Source organism: Mandrillus leucophaeus, unplaced genomic scaffold, assembly GCF_000951045.1.
Source record: "Mandrillus leucophaeus isolate KB7577 unplaced genomic scaffold, Mleu.le_1.0 Scaffold813, whole genome shotgun sequence".
NCBI lineage: Eukaryota > Metazoa > Chordata > Mammalia > Primates > Cercopithecidae > Mandrillus > Mandrillus leucophaeus.
Window position 1 is genome coordinate 659645 of NW_012108842.1, and position 18467 is coordinate 678111.

The window sequence follows — 18467 nt, forward strand, 5'->3', positions numbered from 1 at the left end:
TCAATATCTTACATGATGGTTGCAAGAATCAACATGTATATGCTATATCATAAATGAACATTTAGAATATTACATTACATAAAAGAAGCCACTCACGAAATACCACATATTGTATGATTGCATGTATTAAAAATCATCCAGAATAGGCAAATCTATAGAGATAGAAATTCAGATAGCAATTTCCCAGGACAGGGGAAATGCAGAAACTAGAGATGGAGAGGAAAAGGCGAAAGGCTATAGGGCTTATTTTGGGGAGATAAAAGGGCTCTCAAATTGATTATTATGGTAGATGCATAATTCTGTGGCTATACTGTGAAACATTAAATTTTACATAATAATTGATAAATTGTATGATATTTAAATTATATGTCAACAAGGTGTACAAAATATGTGCACCATGTTTAGTCATTTTATCTTTAGCTTTGTGTCAAATGGACTGCAGAAACATGACCTTTCACTGCTACAATTCTGGACACTCTTCTAAATATATTACATAAGACAAATGGCGTGTCCATACAAGATCTCTGATATTAGCTGAAGGATAGTACTCAGAAACATAAAAGGGAAATTAATCACATCTGTGTAAACAGGTCATTTACCTTCATTTGTCTCCTTGCCATCCACATGCTCGGAATGTTGATTTAATGATATTGTTTGTACTTTGAAGTATGAGGGTTACATTTTAACTTCTTGGTTAATTTATCTTTGGATATAACCATGAGAAATGACAGAAAGGATCAGCAACTGGAAAACAAGCATTGCATTGCACAAAGATGTCTGTGAAATGGACTTCAGTAATTCTGCTAATACAACTGAGCTTTTACTTTAGCTCTGGGAGTTGTGGAAAGGTGCTGGTATGGGCAGCAGAATATAGCCATTGGATGAATATGAAGACAATCCTGGAAGAGCTTGTCCAGAGAGGTCATGAGGTGACTGCACTGGCATCTTCAGCTTCCATTGTTTTTGATCCCAACAACTCGTCCGCTCTTAAAATTGAAGTGTTTCCTACGTCTTTAACTAAAACTGAGTTTGGAAATATAGTCACGCAAGAGGTTAAGAGATGGATAGACCTTCCAAAAGATACATTTTGGTTATATTTTTCACAAACGCAAGAAATCATGTGGAAGTTTGGCGACATAAGTATAAATTTCTGTAAAGATGTAGTTTCAAATAAGAAATTAATGAAGAAACTACAAGAGTCAAGATTTGATGTCGTTTTAGCAGATCCTATTTTTCCCTGTAGTGAGCTGCTGGCTGAGCTATTTAACATACCCCTTGTGTACAGTCTCCGCTTCACTCCTGGCTACGTTTTTGAAAAACATTGTGGAGGATTTCTTTTCCCTCCCTCCTACGTACCTGTTGTTATGTCAGAATTAAGTGATCAAATGACTTTCATGGAGAGGGTAAAAAATATGATCCATATGCTTTATTTTGACTTTTGTTTCCAATTGTATGACATGAAGAAGTGGGATCAGTTTTATAGTGAAGTTCTAGGTAAGTATTTTTTTTTCAATCTGTAACTTATTTGTGTCTTTGAAACAGAGCTTATATAAAGCCATAAAGTCAGGGTAGTGGGGTTTTGGTAAGTGAATTTATAAAACGAAAATACAAGATGATCTATCAATCTCACAAGTATTATAGAAAAGCTCAAATTATAGGCTCAGTTATAAACCTGGGGCCATCACTGACACAGAACACCGAAGGAAATCATAAACCTATGTATTAGTGCATCTAAGACTTTAAGCAATTACACATCTGTTTTACTATACATTGTTTTACATCTTAAATACAGTAAAAACCATCAAATAACATCTTACTGAATGCATAGATTTAAAATGAGTAGTTACACATTTTTCTACAACTATCTATATAACCGCAAAAATTACTTTTTCTTGTAAAGTTTGGTTTTCTTATTTAGAAATCAAAAGATGTTCCCATGTTACCAGAAGGTTTCCTTCACAGTAGAGAGGGAGAATGTCTATATCTCTGATGCATAAATCATTAAAGGTAATTTGAAATTTCTAATGTTTCTATACTCTTTCATTAAAGAATTGGAAACCATTCATTTAAAGTCCAATCATCTTGTTGAAGTGTGAAGGTTTTTATATCTACATAGATTTTTTCAAACTATGTCTCTTTATTAAAAAATATAAGACAGATTAAGGTTGAGTACAAATCTTTATTTCAATAATTTCTCAAAAATTTCTAGCTATAATTTATAAATATATTTACTTAAAAATAATATTATTAAGATCTTAATTTGAATCTAAAAGAGTACAGGGATTTCAACCATACTCACAACATAGTCCACAGTTCACTTGAAGAACCAAAGATAAAAAATTAGCTTAATGAGTTGTGTAAGCTAGTCAATTTTTAGAAAATTATTTTTATGTGTACAGTGTAATTAATTGACTATGGAGCTCAAAGAGTTGTTTAAATGTCCATATGCTATGATTGAAGCTTTAAAAAGAAAAGAAATTGATGTTTAATTCTCTATGGCTTATTTTAATAATTGTTTGTGATTGTGAGTATACTGATGTGACATTAGAGATGTAGCTTAACCTCACAATTCTCCTACTACTTTGCTTTTCTTATAAATATACTTGGACAAAATAAATAGTACATAAAATAAAATTATGTCTATAGATGAATATATGTATATATTTTTCAAAGTACAGTCATTTTGCCTATACTTTTGCCTACGTTATTCTAATCCCTTTCAGAAAATAACCTAATGTAATTGTCTTGTGTCATCCACCTTTTCTTTTTTTTATCCTTGTCAGGAAGACCCACTACATTATCTGAGACAATGGGGAAAGCTGACATATGGCTTATTCGAAACTCCTGGAATTTTCAGTTTCCACATCCACTCTTACCAAATGTTGATTTTATTGGAGGACTCCTCTGCAAACCTGCCAAACCCCTACCTAAGGTAAACATACTTTCATTGGTTTTATTTTGTTGGTTTTGAAGTTTCAGTAGAATTGATTCTACAGTCTTCATTCAGAGTGGTTGACTTACACTGAAAGAAAGATGGGAAGTGGGTGGGGTAAAGCAGATACCAATTAGAAAGTCATGTACATATTGACACCATCACACATATATGAGTTTTATGAGTACTACAAGTAGAGGGGAATACTAAGGAGACTTCAAAAACAGAGTTGGTTAAATTAAAATCTTCATTATTTAACACCTAAGAAGGTATTGATCATTCATTCAAATAATATTTACAAAGGGATTAGCACGAAACACAGGTAAGTACAGAATTTTCAGAGGAAAAAAAAGGACACAGTTTCTGTCCCCACATACCTTACATTCTACTTCAAAAGATAGAATATGTGCAAGTAATAAAAATTATATAAAAACTATTATCTCAAGGAAAAACCCAATGTCAAGAAAGCATCAGTGGAGATAATAGAAAGTATCCTGGAGTCACTGATTACTAAGATGAGAGCTGAACAATATGCAAGAATAAGTAAAAGAATGATGGGGAGAGACAGGCAAAAGAAGGAAAGCAGGTAAAGTGGTCAGGACAGTTCTCAAGTCCTCAGGTTTAGTTTGCAGGAAGAGACTAAGAATCAGATGATACTGAGAGGCAAATTAGAGCCAGATACATATTGGGAGTTGAAATATTTATTAAGCACATTGAAAGACTATGAAAAAGAGTTAAGACAGAAAGATATATGAAAAGATTCTCTTCTTTAAGAAGAGCTTTCAAGATATTCAATGATTAAATTGCAAGAGGGTCCGAATAAAGAGCCAACCATGCAGGAAATTTTGCATGGATTCAGGTAGCAGATGATGGAAAAGTAGACTAGAATGTTGATAGAAATAATGATGCCTACATTTACAAAAATAGTGGCAACTTCCTGTTGTGTGGAAAAAATATTAACACAGACAAAACACTTGAAATGTCTCTGGCCTGTAGTTAGTTACACATAAATATTATTAATTTTGCAATTATTGTTATTTTGTTATTATTGCTAATACTACTAATTACTTAACATGTGCCAGTCACTTGAGATATCATTCTTCATTTAATAGAGCAGATTTTTCAGTACATCAGAATTATATTATCTTGCAAAGTCATAGTTGACAGATACCTGTGTCATGCGCGTCCATGTGAAGAGACCACCAAACAGTCTTTGTGTGAGCAACATGGCTGTTTATTTTACCTGGGTGCAGGTGAGCTGAGTTCGAAAAGAGAGTCAGGAAAGGGAGATAATGGTGGGGCTGTTTTATAGGATTTGGGTAGATAAAGGAAAATTACAGTCAAAGGAGGGTTGACTCTGGGAGGCAGGGGTGGGGGTCACAAGGTGCTCAGTGAGGGAGATTTTGGAGCCAGGATGAGCCAGGAAAAGGAATTTCACAGGATAATATCATCGTTTAAGGCAAGGACTGGTCATTTTCACTTCTTTTGTGGGATCCCTGACTTCCCACAACAATGAGTTAGCTGAAATTCTAAAATTCTCCCATAGGTAATAAGGATCTTCACCAGTATTGCAGCTTAAAACACTTCCTCAATAAAATAAATGTGTTCCTGTAATATTTGCAGACAAACTCAGTTTCACTTGATCTTACTAAAGCATTTAAATCATTCTTCATTGAGACTCCAGGGGTTTACATATTACAGCATAAACATACCCTATGAAAGCAGATGATTTTTGCCATATGACAAGCAACTGATTAAAGCTTCCTGTGTCAACTTGTCTTAACATCATAGCTGCCTGACAGAGAAGCACAGAGATGAAGAACAATGCATATATAATAAAGACCAAATAATTTATACCACTTGTATCTGAATAGTGCCCTTAGTTTCAATACCAAACTAATTCTGTCAACATATAAGATTATATTCTTTATGAAAGAACACAATAAATCCATATATTTTAAATTAATATCACACTTTTAAGACATATGTACAAAGCAAGCATTCTTTATCACATTAATATGTAATCTCTTAAAATATAATTTTTGTCCACATAAAGCTGAGTTTTTATTCCATTGTTAAAACTCAATATCTATGATGAATGCAAATTGCATGGGCTTTATATGATAACTTTCTCAAGAGACAAAAGCTTGGGTAAGGCTAATGAAAAATCTATGCCACCTTACCCTACTCTTGAAAGATTTCCCCACTCACAATAAGGGAAACTGATAGTGTCAGTAGGAAGGGGAAGAGAGTAGGACTTGTAGAAAAACAAGAAAAAGGATGACTAGTAATACAATAATGATAATTACTACTATTAGCTGTTGTCATTAACTTGCAGAAAGATTTGAATGCAAGTCAATGGTTGTGAAACCAATTCCTTGTTTATTATGTAAAATAATTGCTAACACAGCCAGGTTGCTTTCATTTCAATTAAATATTAGATTCTCAGGTAATTTCTATATAAGAGAATAATACACTTGACAAAATGTGTCAGGTGTTTTAAAAATGAACATTGCCATGAGTTTTATAATATATTCATGTGAAATCATACAGACAAAAAAATTAATCAAGGTGTACCTATTCAACATTATGGAAAATAGGCATAAAATTAACATTGGAAGTAGTCTAACATCTTAAATGAAGAAATGATTAAAAACTTATACTATGTGCATACAATAGCATTACAATAATTTTATCAGTGAAATATTCAATTACACTGTCAGCTGTAATACAAACAAAGGGAGTTAGAAAATGATAAAGGTAACAAGATGACAAGTTTTTGCAGGAGGAAAATATATACGCAGCAAGATTAACATTTTCTAAGTAAGTGTCACATGTGTACATTGAGCTATATAAATAGGACAAAAGCCATGATGAAAAAATATATTTTAGATAAATGATATCACAACATAAAAATTTTAGAAAAACTTTATTTAAAAAGTTTTTCATGCTTTTTAAAATTTCTGACATTAATCTTATATTATTTTTATTACATTATCACAGAAGAAGAAACAACCAGTCCATATCAGTGATGAGTCTGTAAACAGAGGTTAGGTTCCTTCAACACTGCATGGATAAACAGGGCTCTTGGCATCAAGCTAGTGAGGTGAAACACTGAACACCAGTTACAGTAAATATAATACAGTCAACTGCAATCACACACAATACCGAGATGCCCCAAGTATTACCTGGAAGAGCAGTACAATGACTCTTACGTCAAGATTAAAAATCATATTTTAAAAAACACTCTGTAATATGTGGTCTGCACAGTTAACACTTGGACTTTTTTTCTTTGTTTTGTTAAAAACCATTAGAAAAAGTTTTACCACAATGATTAAATCCGAAAGTATTTAAGTTTAAATATTGGCATACATTGGAGAACACAAGTCAGAATAATTCTCAATCGATTGCAGCCAAGCACATCTTCATAAGGAGTGTGAGGTGGTGTGAGTGAGCTACTCAAAAGAGAGACAAGATCTCCTCTGCAGAAAGGCCTGGTGGCCTCTTCTATTCTGATGCAAGTGCTGTCTCTGAGACACAACAAAGTGATGATGAGAGTTCCTCACATGCAATTATAAATAGCAAATCAAGTTAACAGTGTGATTTCAGGTCAATAGGTGCTCCACCTAAACAATAACCTGAAAATATGATCATTCAACTATGTAACTGTATAGTGTAAAATTCTGTATTATAAATAAGACTCCTGGACTTATTCACAGAAATTTCAAATTACAATACCTGACTCCAGAATGTCAGTGGTTCTTAACTATCAGCTTTTATATATTTATTTATTTATTTATTTATTTATTTATTTATTTATTTATTTTAGTTTTTCAAAAGCTACTGGAAAACTCTGACAAACTTTAAGTGAAGTATAAAGCACTGTAGAGAAACATATATGTAGATATAAAATTATCCCAACAGTGAACAGCTTATCCTCAGAGCTCATAGTGAGGGAAGTAAACACTAATGGCTTCCTACTAAAAGAATCCTACAGAAAACCTAGCTGAAATCAACACAAGTGATTTAGTAGAACAACAATATAGAATTAAAGCTGAGTGGTGCTACTTTCCAAGAACCTATATTAGTAATTTTAGTAATATAAGAGAAGAGTCTGTGTGTAATATTTTTAACATTATCCCCTGACTACAATGTAATAGCTCCATTTCTTTTCTCCCTTACACACATGCACACAAATACATACACATACACACATAGTTACACAAATATCCTAACAGCGTCCACCTATCTCATATTATGTATCTAATTGCAAAGCCCTGAGTGATTGAGTCACTTAGAAAATATTATTTACTCCAATAATTCCTTAAAATACCTGATTTTCTCTCTTTAGTAACTTGTACTAATTCAGTAGTGCCTGCTGTGCTGTTTTCTTTTGTGATGAAACAAATTATTTTTCACAGGAAATGGAAGAGTTTGTACAGAGCTCTGGAGAAAATGGTGTTGTGGTGTTTACTCTGGGGTCAGTGGTCACTAACATGAAAGAAGAAAGGGCCAACGTAATTGCATCAGCCCTTGCCCAGATTCCACAAAAGGTAAGATGAAGTGTCTTACTGGTGTGGAAAACTACTGAAAGAGGCTGTTAAAGTTGGTAAGTAATCCAATCATAGAAACTTCTGACAAATGTGAAGTTGACCAAAATTAAATGTGAGTATCCTATTTATATCAATCTTTGAGTAGTTCTGATTTACCAACATCCCTTGATCTCATTCCTACTCTTTTTCTCTTTTTGCAGTTTAAACATTCTATAAGTTTTGAATTCCACTCATGGAATAAGATACTTTCTTTACTGTAACAGGTTCTGTGGAGATTTGATGGGAATAAACCAGATACCTTAGGTCTCAATACTCGGCTCTACAAGTGGATACCCCAGAATGACCTTCTAGGTAAGACTCGGGTGAACAAATACTGGATATATTACTAACAGCACATTAAAGTGTTAATAGTTAATCATGAAACAAGCTTTTTCAATGTTTGTTAAGGAAAAACAAAATGTAACTTCTTTATATTTATTTACCAGTCTAAGGGGATAAAGAATATGCTATAATTACTGGCATTTTGTGATATACACTCATATTCTTTATGGTCAGAATCAACAAGAATCTTTATTTCTGGTATTACTATATCTCACAGAATTTTTCAATAACTTCCTGAGCTGTTTCTCTGTCTCCTATTTCTACAACTTTACGCCTGTTGTTTCCTCTCCTGAAGGGTTATTTCAAGTGCCACCAAGAATAATAGCTCTTCTATAATCAATGACTCTGTATTTTCTGAAGGATTAAATTCTTAATCTTAATCATAAAGTGATGACAGGTCATGATGAAGTGTGACCTGTCCTTCCTCAATCCTAGCACCACCATCAACCCACTGCCTGCTGCCTTGCACACCCCACATATCACACTCTGTGACTGCACTTAAAACAGCAGTTCACTTCATGCCCATCTCTTTGCTATCTTCTTTATTGTATATTTTAAAAATCTAGATGACACTTTTTTGCTAGTCCAACTGGAAATCTTGTATTGTTTTGCAGTCTGAAGTCACACACACCATGCAGCCTTCACTTGCATACCCAGCACAAGTTCGTGTTTTTCCTCTGAAGTCTGAAAGCAATAGCAAAATAGTTCAATGTGTTATCTAGAAAACACTGTCACTTTCAGAGCCTTTCATTGTGCATCTCATTTTATTCCTATGAATAATTTTGCTAAAATTCACGCAATCCTAGGTCATCCAAAAACCAGAGCTTTTATAACTCACGGTGGAGCCAATGGCATCTACGAGGCGATCTACCATGGGGTCCCTATGGTGGGCATTCCATTGTTTGCCGATCAACCTGATAACATTGCTCACATGAAGGCCAGAGGAGCAGCTGTTAGATTGGACTTCCACACAATGTCGAGTACAGACTTGGTGAATGCCCTGAAGACAGTAATTAATGATCCTTTGTGAGTAGAACAATATTTTTCATTAGATGGTATTTATAGATAGCTTCTCTTGTCAATAGTGAGTGTGAGTTTCATCCTTTTTATAAGAGAGTAATTCTGAAAGAATTTAAATGATTTAACCAGTCTGAAATCTGCTTTTATTTTGTATCAGTTATTAATTATTGTATTTGAAAACCATACATCTAATGAATAGCCAGTTAGTGAAACAATTTTCTACACAAAAATACTTTTAAAATGATATAGAGAATATAAAAAATACATTTCTTAAAATTCTGACATAATGAATCCTTAGTAGAAAGGAAGAATAAATGAAATAATATAATAAGTATTTTAATTCAATATCTAAAATGCCTCAGAACATAACTATTTTCCTGCTGAAAAATTAACTTCTATTATTATCATTACTGTAATGGACTTGAAAATGAGATTTAATTTTGATACCATAAAATCTTTCTGTTTATGGTATAAAATCCAAATATATTTGCTATGTTTACAGAGCCATGAAGCCATCACTATTGCATAATTTTAGAACATTTTTGTCGGCACAAAAGAAACTACAATGACACAGAAGTCATTTCCTATGACAGCTTAGCCCTAGTCTAACACTAGTTTGTTTTCTTTCTCTAGATATTGTTATCTCTAGGTATTTCATATAAATGGAATAATACAGTTTATGGTGCTGTGTAAATGACATTTCACCTAGCTTATTTTTTTGTTGTTTTTTATGATATTAGTTTTATCCACATTGTTGTGCATTTTAATACTTCATTTCTTTTTACAGCAGTTTAATATTTTTTAGTAAGGATATGTCATATTTTAGTTGTTAACTTCTCAATTCATTGGCCTTTTGATTGTTTCCAATTGTGGTTACTAGGAATATTGCAACACAAGTTTTTGCATAAACCTGTTTTCCTTTCTTTTGGGTTGATACTACAAGTGGAATTGCTGGCTTATGTAGGAACTGTATGTTTATGAAGAACTGCTAAACTGTCTTCCAAAGTACTTGTTTCATTCATCACTACCACCAGCAGTACAACATGGTTACGATTCCTCCACACTTTTGGCAAATGAGTTATTATCTATCTTTTTGTTACAGCCTTCTTAGTGGGTGTAAAATGATCTCTCATCCTGGTCTCGGATTGCATTTTCATTACGGCTAAAGACGTTGAGAATCCTTATATGTGCTTACTGATCAATCGTATATCTTCTTTGAAAATATGTCTACTACAATCCTTGGAACATTTTTAAACTTTGTTATTTGTCTTATTATTAAGTTTTAAGAACTATTTATATATTATGGGTCATTTCAAATATATAATTTTTAAAAATTTTGTCCCATTCTGGGTGCACTAAATTCTCCTTTTGGATGATGGTCTTTGAAGCACGAAAAATATAATTTTAAGTCAAATTTTTAATAATTGATTTTTTCACACCCAAAGATATCAATGTGCAAAATTCCTTGCAGAGTCCAGCTATCATCAATTCAGCATTTATAACTACTATCAATAATGCTATCAAATAAGGAGAGTATCATCGAAAGGAATACGTTAAAATTACCTTATCACAAAAAAAGAAGGTTAATGAATGATAAAAATGACTTTAAAGAAGATAGGAAATAATTGAAAAGAAACACAAACCAACTTGGACAAATAGGAAAAATATATATAAAGCAAACTGGTTGATTTAAATGTGATTATGCAAATACTTTCACTCAATCTAAAGAGACTTAAAAAAAGAGCTAATAATGGGTAAAGATGTAAAACATTTGAAGAACACAATTAACAAATGGAATCTTATAATTTAAAATGACACATACACATGCACATATGGACATATACAACACACATGTATGTATTATACGTATCAACTGGAAGACATATTTTCTTAGAGCATGTCAAATAGTTATTTGAAGTGATATGTGGTGGGCAATAACCAAAGACTTAGTAAATATAATAAGATTTAATGTCATAGAAACTGTATGATGCAGTCATAGTGGAAGTAAGGGAGGTTATAAAAACTATAATGTATCTTTAAATTTTAGAAATCAAAAAATACACTTCAAAAAGTGTTAAAGTCAAGAAGTGGATCACAATTATGCATCCAATTTTATCTCAGCAATTCTACTCTCAATTATATACCCAAGAGATATGTATAAATATATAAATCTACTACCATCTAGAAGAATGCTTATGACAGAGTTATCAATAGTGTCTAAAAATTGTTAGCAACACAAATACATATTAATCTTAAAATGAAGAAAAAATTTGTGCTTTATCAATCAACAAAATACTATACAGCAAAGGAATTATCCAACAACTACTACATTAATAAAAGACACTAATGAGTACATATTATATAATTCAATTACATAAAGAAGCAAAACTAATGCATGCTATTTAAAGTCAGGTTAATATTTAATTGGAGGACAAAAGTAGTGATTAAATGGTTCAGAAAAGAGAGTGATTCTAGGCAGGTTGTGATATCCTATCCTATACCACAATCTGAGCAGTACGTAAATAGATATCTTCACCTCAAAATAATGTTCAAGATGATCTTACGTTTTTGAACTATTCATTTAGTGTGCATATATTTATCTTTTGTATTTAATATTTAAATGTTTATTTTATGAGATATAATGCATTTTAAAATTCTAGGAATCAAATAGCAAAATAAACACAGAAAACAGAGAAAATTCTAGAGGTTCCATCATAGTGTGGTCAATAAAAGACTCTCTTAGAAATAATCTTAGAAGGAAGCCATAAAAATGCAGAGAAGCATACTTTGGGTTGTAGCAAGAGAGAATACTCCAAGAGCAAGAGAGAGGGAAAACATGTGTAAGATGCTAAGACAAGAACACCTTTGGGAGCTTAAAGAAAAAAATAAAAGGGCAATCTAGAAGACAGTGTGCAATGGAAAAGTGTTAGGAAAAGAGCTTGCCAGTGTTTAACAATGTAGGTTTCTGTAGACCAAATAACAGAGTTGGATTTTATTCTTTCAAAAATGAGAAGCCAGGCAAAAGTCTTAATCAGTGGAGTGCTATAAACTGACTTTAATTGCAAAAAGTCATTCTGGCTACAGGGTGGGAAACAGTAGGAGACAAAAGAGTAATGCAGAAGCATAGTGACTAGCTATGTGGCCTGTCACTCACCATGACACAATTACTTTTTAGGAACTTAGAGATGGTAATTCTCATATTACATTTTCATGATCTTTCTTACAGCACTTAAAATGGTTCATGATGTTGAGCACATTCTCCATATGTCTGCTTGAGAACTAACAGTGTAATTGAATTGTTCATAATACAAAGGATAAATGCTTAAGGAATGAATATCCTATTTTTCCTGATGTGATTATTTCACATTGTATCAAAACAACTCATATACCCCATAAATATATGCACTTAATATGTACCCATAAAAACTTAAAATTAAACAATTAAAAAAATTAAAATGTTTTATATTTTCTCTGCTTCAAAAAAAATTAACTTTCTTACCTAACATTCAATTTCTACTTTAGAAAACATTTGACAATGAGAAAAATTCAATTTAAAAGCCAAACTTTCTATGATGACTCAAATTAAAGTACACAAATTCTATGTCAATTCTTTGACATTTACATTGAATTATTTGACACTTTAAAAGCCTTTCATAAACTTGATATGCACAGACACATTAACTTACTTTCAGTGTTAGTAAGGGAGGAGATCACTCCTCATACTGTCTTATGTCCAATTTCTGCCTCCAAAGAAAAAAGAAGAAAATACTAAAGGCAGAAATGAAATCCACAAGCAGATAGCCTGGTGCCACTCTCTGGGCCGGGTAGTTAAAGATCGACCCCTGACCTAACTGGTAATGTTATCTATAGATTCCAGCATTTTATGGAAAAGCATTGTAAAAATCCCTGTCCTCTTCTGTTCCGTTCTGATTACTGGTGCATGCAGTCCCCAGTCATGTACCCACTGCTTGCTCAATCGATCACGACCCTCTCACGTGGACCCTTGTAGAGGTGTGAGCCCTTAAAATGGACAAGAATTGCTCACTCAGGGATCTCAGCTCTTGAGACAGGAGTCTTGCTGATACTCCCAGCTGAATAAAACCCTTTCTCCTTTAACTTGGTGTCTGAGGAGTTTTGTCTATGTCTCTTCCTGCTGCATTGGTATCTTTATTTTTATCCTTCAGATATAAAGAGAATGTTATGAAATTATCAAGAATTCAACATGATCAACCAGTGAAACCCCTGGATCGAGCAGTCTTCTGGATTGAATTTGTCATGCGACACAAAGGAGCTAAACACCTTCGGCCTGCAGCCCATGACCTCACCTGGTTCCAGTACCACTCTTTGGATGTGATTGGGTTCCTGCTGGCATGTGTGGCTACTGTGATATTTATCATCATGAAATGTTTTCTGTTTTGTTTCTGGAAGTTTGCTGGAAAAGGAAAGAAGAGAAAAAGTGATTAGTTATATCTGAGATTTGAAGCTGGAAAACCTGATAGATGAGACTACTTCAGTTTATTCCAGAAAGAAAGGTTATGATGCCAGATTTCTTTCTTCCTGTGACCAAAAAATAAAATTAAATTAAAAAACTTTTCAAAATTTACTTTGTCAAACAAAAATTTGTTTTTCAGAGATTTACCACCCAGTTAATGGTTAGAAATATTTTGTGGAAAAGAAGAAAACACTTGGGAAAACACAAAATGATGTAAATCCATATGAGCTTGTGTTGAAATTTGTTGAACTTATATTGAAATTTGTTGTTCTAATTCATAGTTTACACACAAAAAAATTTACTCAACTTAACTGTATTTCACACATTCTACATAAACAGAAGAACATGAAGAATTCCACTGACAGGATCAGTGCTATTTGCACATACTCAGAATTTTGACTTCATTTCAAGCAGCATTGTATTGTTTTAACTGCTACTAAAGAAACCATTATATAGTGAAATTGTATAGAAAATCTCTCTTCCTTTTGATATTTTAAGATGAGTAGTACTGCCAGCAATGGAACAAAACTGGATGGAGAATGACTTTGATGAGTTGAGAGAAGAAGGCTTCAGTAGATCAAACTTCTCAGAGCTAAAGGGGGAACTACATAACCAGTGCAAAGAAAGTAAAAACCTTGAAAAAAGAATAGATGAATGGATAACTAGAATAATCAATGCAGAGAAGACCTTAAAAGAACTGATAAAGATGAAAGCCATAACACGAGAACTATGTGACAAATGCACAAGCTTCAGTAACTGACTCGATCAACTGGAAGAAAGAGTATTAGCGACTGAAGATCAAATGAATGAAATGAAGTGAGAAGATAAGTGTAGAGAAAAAAAGAGTAAAAAGAAATGAACAAAACCTCCAAGAAATATGGGCTTTTGTGAAAAGACCAAATCTACATCTGATTGGTGTGCCTGAAAGTGACGGGGAAAATGGAACTAAATTGGAAAACACTCTGCTGGATATCATCCAGGAGAACTCCCCAACCTAGAAAGGCAGGCCAACATTCAAATTCAGGAAATACAGAGAATGCCACAAAGTTATCCCTGGAGAGGAGCAACTCCAAGACACATAATTGTCAGATTCACCAAAGTTGAAATGAAGGAAAAAATGTTAAGGGCAGCCAGAGAGAAAGGTCAGGGTAAACACAAAAGGAAGCCCATCAGACTAACAGCAGTTCTCTAGGCAGAAACTATGCAAGCCACAAGAGAGTGAGGGCCACTATTCAACATTCTCAAAGAAAAGAATTTTCAAAATAGAATTTCATATCCAGCGAAAGTAAATTTCATAAGTGAAGGAGAAATAAAATCCTTTACAGACAAGCAAATGCTTAGAGATTTTGACACCACCTGGCCCGCCCTACAAGAAATCCTGAAGGAAGCACTAAACATGGAAAAGAACAACCAGTACCAGCCATTCCAAAAATATGTCAAAATGTAAAGTCCATCAATGTTAGGAAGAAACTGCATCAACTAGCGAGCAAAATAACCAGCTAATATCATGATGTCAGGCTCAAGTTCACACATAACAATATTAACCTTAAGTGTAAATGGATTAAATGGTCCAATTAAAAGACACAGGCTGGCAAATTGGATAAAGAATCAACACCCATCAGTTGACTGCATTCAGGAGACCCATCTCATATGCAGAGACACACATAGGCTCAAAAAAAAGGGATGGAGGAAGATCTACCAAGCAAATGGAAAACCAAAAAAAAAAAAAAAAGTCAGGGGTTGTAATCCTAGTCTCTGATAAAACAGACTTTAAACCATCAAAGATCAAAAGAGACAAAGAAAGTCATTACATAATGGTAAAGGGATCAATTTAGCACGAAGAGCTAACTACCCTAAATATATATGCACCCAATACAGAAGCACCCAGATTCATAAAGCAAGTCCTTAGAGACTTACAAAGAGATTTAGACTCCCATGCAATAATAATGGGAGATTTTAACACCCCACTGTGAACATTAGATAGATCAATGAGACAGAAAGTTAACAAGGATATCCAGGAACTGAACTCAACTCTGCACCAAGCAGACCTAATAGACATCTACAGAACTCTCCAACCCAAATCAACAGAATATACATTCTTCTCAGCACCAAATCACATTTATTCAAAAACTGACCACATAGTTGGAAGTAAAGCACTCCTCAGCAAATGTAAAACAACAGAAATTATAACAAACTGTACCTCAGACCACAGTTCAATCAAACTGGAACTCAGGACTAAGAAACTCAATCAAAACCGCTCAACTACATGGAAACAGAACAACCTGCTCCTGAATGACTACTGGGTACAAAACAAAATGAAGGCAGAAATAAAGATGTTCTTGAAACCAATGAGAAAAAAGATACAATATATCAGAATCTCTGGGACACTTTTAAAGCAGTGTGTAGAGGGAAATTTATAGCACTAATTGCCCACAAAAGAAAGCAGGAAAGATCTAAAATTGACACCCTAACATCACAATTAAAAGAACTAGAGAAGCAAAAGTAAACACATTCAAAAGCTAGCAGAAGGCAAGAAATAACTAAGATCAGAGCAGAACTGAAGGAGATAGATAAACAAAAAACCCTCCAAAAAATCAATGAATGCAGGAATTGGTTTTTTGAAAAGATCAACCAAATTGATAGACCAGTAGGAAGATTAATAAAGAAGAAAAGAGAGAAGAATCAAATTGACACAATAAAAAATGATAAAGGGAATATCACCACCGACCCCACAGAAATACAAACTACCATCAGAGAATACTATAAACAACTCTACACAAATAAACTAGCAAACCTAGAAGAAATGGATAATTTCCTGGACACTTACACTCTCCCAAGACTAAATCAGGAAGAAGTTGAATCCCTGAATAGACCAAGAGTAGGTTCTGAAATGGAGGCAATAATTAATGGCCTACCAACCAAAAAAAGTCCAGGACCAGACAGATTCACAGAAGAATTCTACCAGAGGTACAAGGAGGAGTTGGTACCATTCCTTCTGAAACTATTCCAATCAATAGAAAAAGAGGGAATCCTCTCTAACTCATTTTACAAGGCCAATATCATCTTGATACCAAAGCCTGAGAGAGATACAACAAAAAAAGAATGTTAGACCAATATCCCTGATGAACATCGATGCAAAAATCCTCAATAAAATACTGGCAAACTGAATCCAGTAACACATCAAAAAGTTTATCCACCATGATCAAGAGGACTTCATCCCTGGGATGTAAGACTGGTTCAACATACGCATATCAATAAACATAATCCAGCATGCAAACAGAACCAAGGACAAAAAACACATAATTATCTCAATAGATGCAGAAAAGGCCTTTGACAAAATTCAACAGCCCTTCATGCTAAAAACCCTCAATAAATTCAGTATTGATGGAACATATCTCAAAATAATAAGAGCTACATATGACAAACCAACAGCCCATATCGTATTTAATGGGCAAAAGCTGGAAGCATTCACTTTGAACATCGGTACAAGACAAGGATGCCCTCTCTCACCACTCCTATTCAACATAGTATTGGAAGTTCTGGCAAGGACAATCAGGCAAGAAAAAGAAATAAAGGGTATTCAGTTAGGAAAAGAAGAAGTCAAATTGTCCCTGTTTGCAGATGACATGGTTGTACATTTAGAACACCCTATTGTCTCAGCCCAAAATCTCCTTAAGCTTCTAAGAAACTTCAGCAAAGTCTCAAGATACAAAATCAATGTGTAAAACTCACAAGCATTCTTATACACCAGTAACAGACAGAGAGCAAAATCATGAATGAACTCCCCTTCACAATAGCTTCAAAGAGAATAAATTACCTAGGAATCCAACTTACAAGGGATGTAAAGGACTTCTTCAAGGATAAACCACAAATCACTGCTCAGTGAAATAAAAGAGGACACAAACTAATAGAATAACATACCATGCACATGGATAGGAAGAATCAATATTGTGAAAATGGCCATGCTACCCAAGATAATTTATAGATTCAACGTCATTTCCATTAAGCTACCAATGACTTTCTTCACAGAATTGGAAAAAACTTCTTTAAAGTTCATATGGAACCAAAAAAGACCCCGCATTTCCAAAACAATCTTAAGCCAAATGAACAAAGCTGGAGACATTATGCTACCTGACTTCAAACTACACTGCAAGACTACAGTAACCAAAAGAGCATGGTACTGGTACCAAAACAGAGATATAGACCACAGGAACAGAACAGAGCCCTCAGAAATAATACCATGCATCTACAGCCATCTGATCTTTGACAAACCTGACAAAAAGAAGAAATGGGGAAAGAATTCCCTATTTAATAAATGGTGTTGGGAAAATTGGCTAGCCATAAGTAGAAAGCTGAAACTGGATCCTTTCCTTAGTCCTTAGAGGAAAATTAATTCAATTTGGATTAGAGACTTAAATGTTAGACCTAAAAAGATAAAAACTCTAGAAGGAAACCTAGCTAATACCATTCAGGACATAGACATGTGAAAGGACTTCATGTCTAAAAACAAAAGCAACAGCAACAAAAGTCAAAATTGACAAATGGGATCTAATTAAACTAAAGAGTTTCTTCACAGCAGAAGAAACTATCATCAGAGTGAACAGGCAACCTACAGAATGGGAGAAAATTTTTGAAATCTACTCATCTGACAAAGGGCTGATATCCAGAACCTACAAAGAACTTAAACAAATTTACAAAAACAAAACAAACAACCCCATCGAAAAGTGGACAAAGGATATCAACAGACACTTCTCAAAAGAAGACATTCATTCAGCCAACAGACACATGAAAAAATGGTCATCATCACTGGCCATCAGAAAAATGCAAATCGAAACCACAATGAGATACCATCTCACACCAGTTAGAATGACAATCATTAAAAAATCAGAAAACAACAGGTGCTGGAGAGGATGTAGAGAAATAAGAACACTTTTACACTGTTAGTGGGACTGTAAACTAGTTCAACCATTGTGGAAAACAGTGTGGCAATTTCTCAAGGATCTCGAACTAGAAATACCATTTGACCCAGCCATCCCACTGCTGGGAATATACCTAAAGGATTATAAGTCATGCTGCTATAAAGACACAT

At 33.8% G+C, this 18467-nt stretch overlaps 1 protein-coding gene across 4 annotated transcripts; it reads left to right on the forward strand.

Annotated features, from left to right (window-relative positions):
* The first annotated feature begins 773 nt into the window (after positions 1-773).
* On the forward strand, positions 774-13602 carry LOC105530355 (UDP-glucuronosyltransferase 2B33). Of its 4 annotated transcripts, XM_011967872.1 has the most exons (7): positions 774-1091; positions 1443-1494; positions 2784-2932; positions 7354-7485; positions 7749-7836; positions 8673-8892; positions 13071-13602. In XM_011967872.1, the coding sequence occupies exons 1-7, from the start codon at positions 774-776 to the stop codon at positions 13348-13350; spliced, it is 1239 nt and encodes a 412-aa protein (XP_011823262.1). In that variant the 3' UTR covers positions 13351-13602. The 4 variants fall into 4 exon arrangements, with proteins under 4 accessions (XP_011823262.1, XP_011823260.1, XP_011823261.1 ...); XM_011967870.1 differs by having other exon boundaries at positions 774-1494; XM_011967871.1 differs by lacking the exon at positions 1443-1494 and having other exon boundaries at positions 774-1242.
* The last annotated feature ends 4865 nt before the right edge of the window (positions 13603-18467 follow it).

Coding starts and splice junctions, on each gene's coding strand:
- LOC105530355 (XM_011967870.1), top strand. CDS start 774: ATGTCTGTGAAATGGACTTCAGTAATTCTGCTAATACAACTGAGCTTT. Junction 2,933..7,353: donor CTGCCAAACCCCTACCTAAG/GTAAACATACTT, acceptor TATTTTTCACAG/GAAATGGAAGAGTTTGTACA. Junction 8,893..13,070: donor ACAGTAATTAATGATCCTTT/GTGAGTAGAACA, acceptor TTTATCCTTCAG/ATATAAAGAGAATGTTATGA.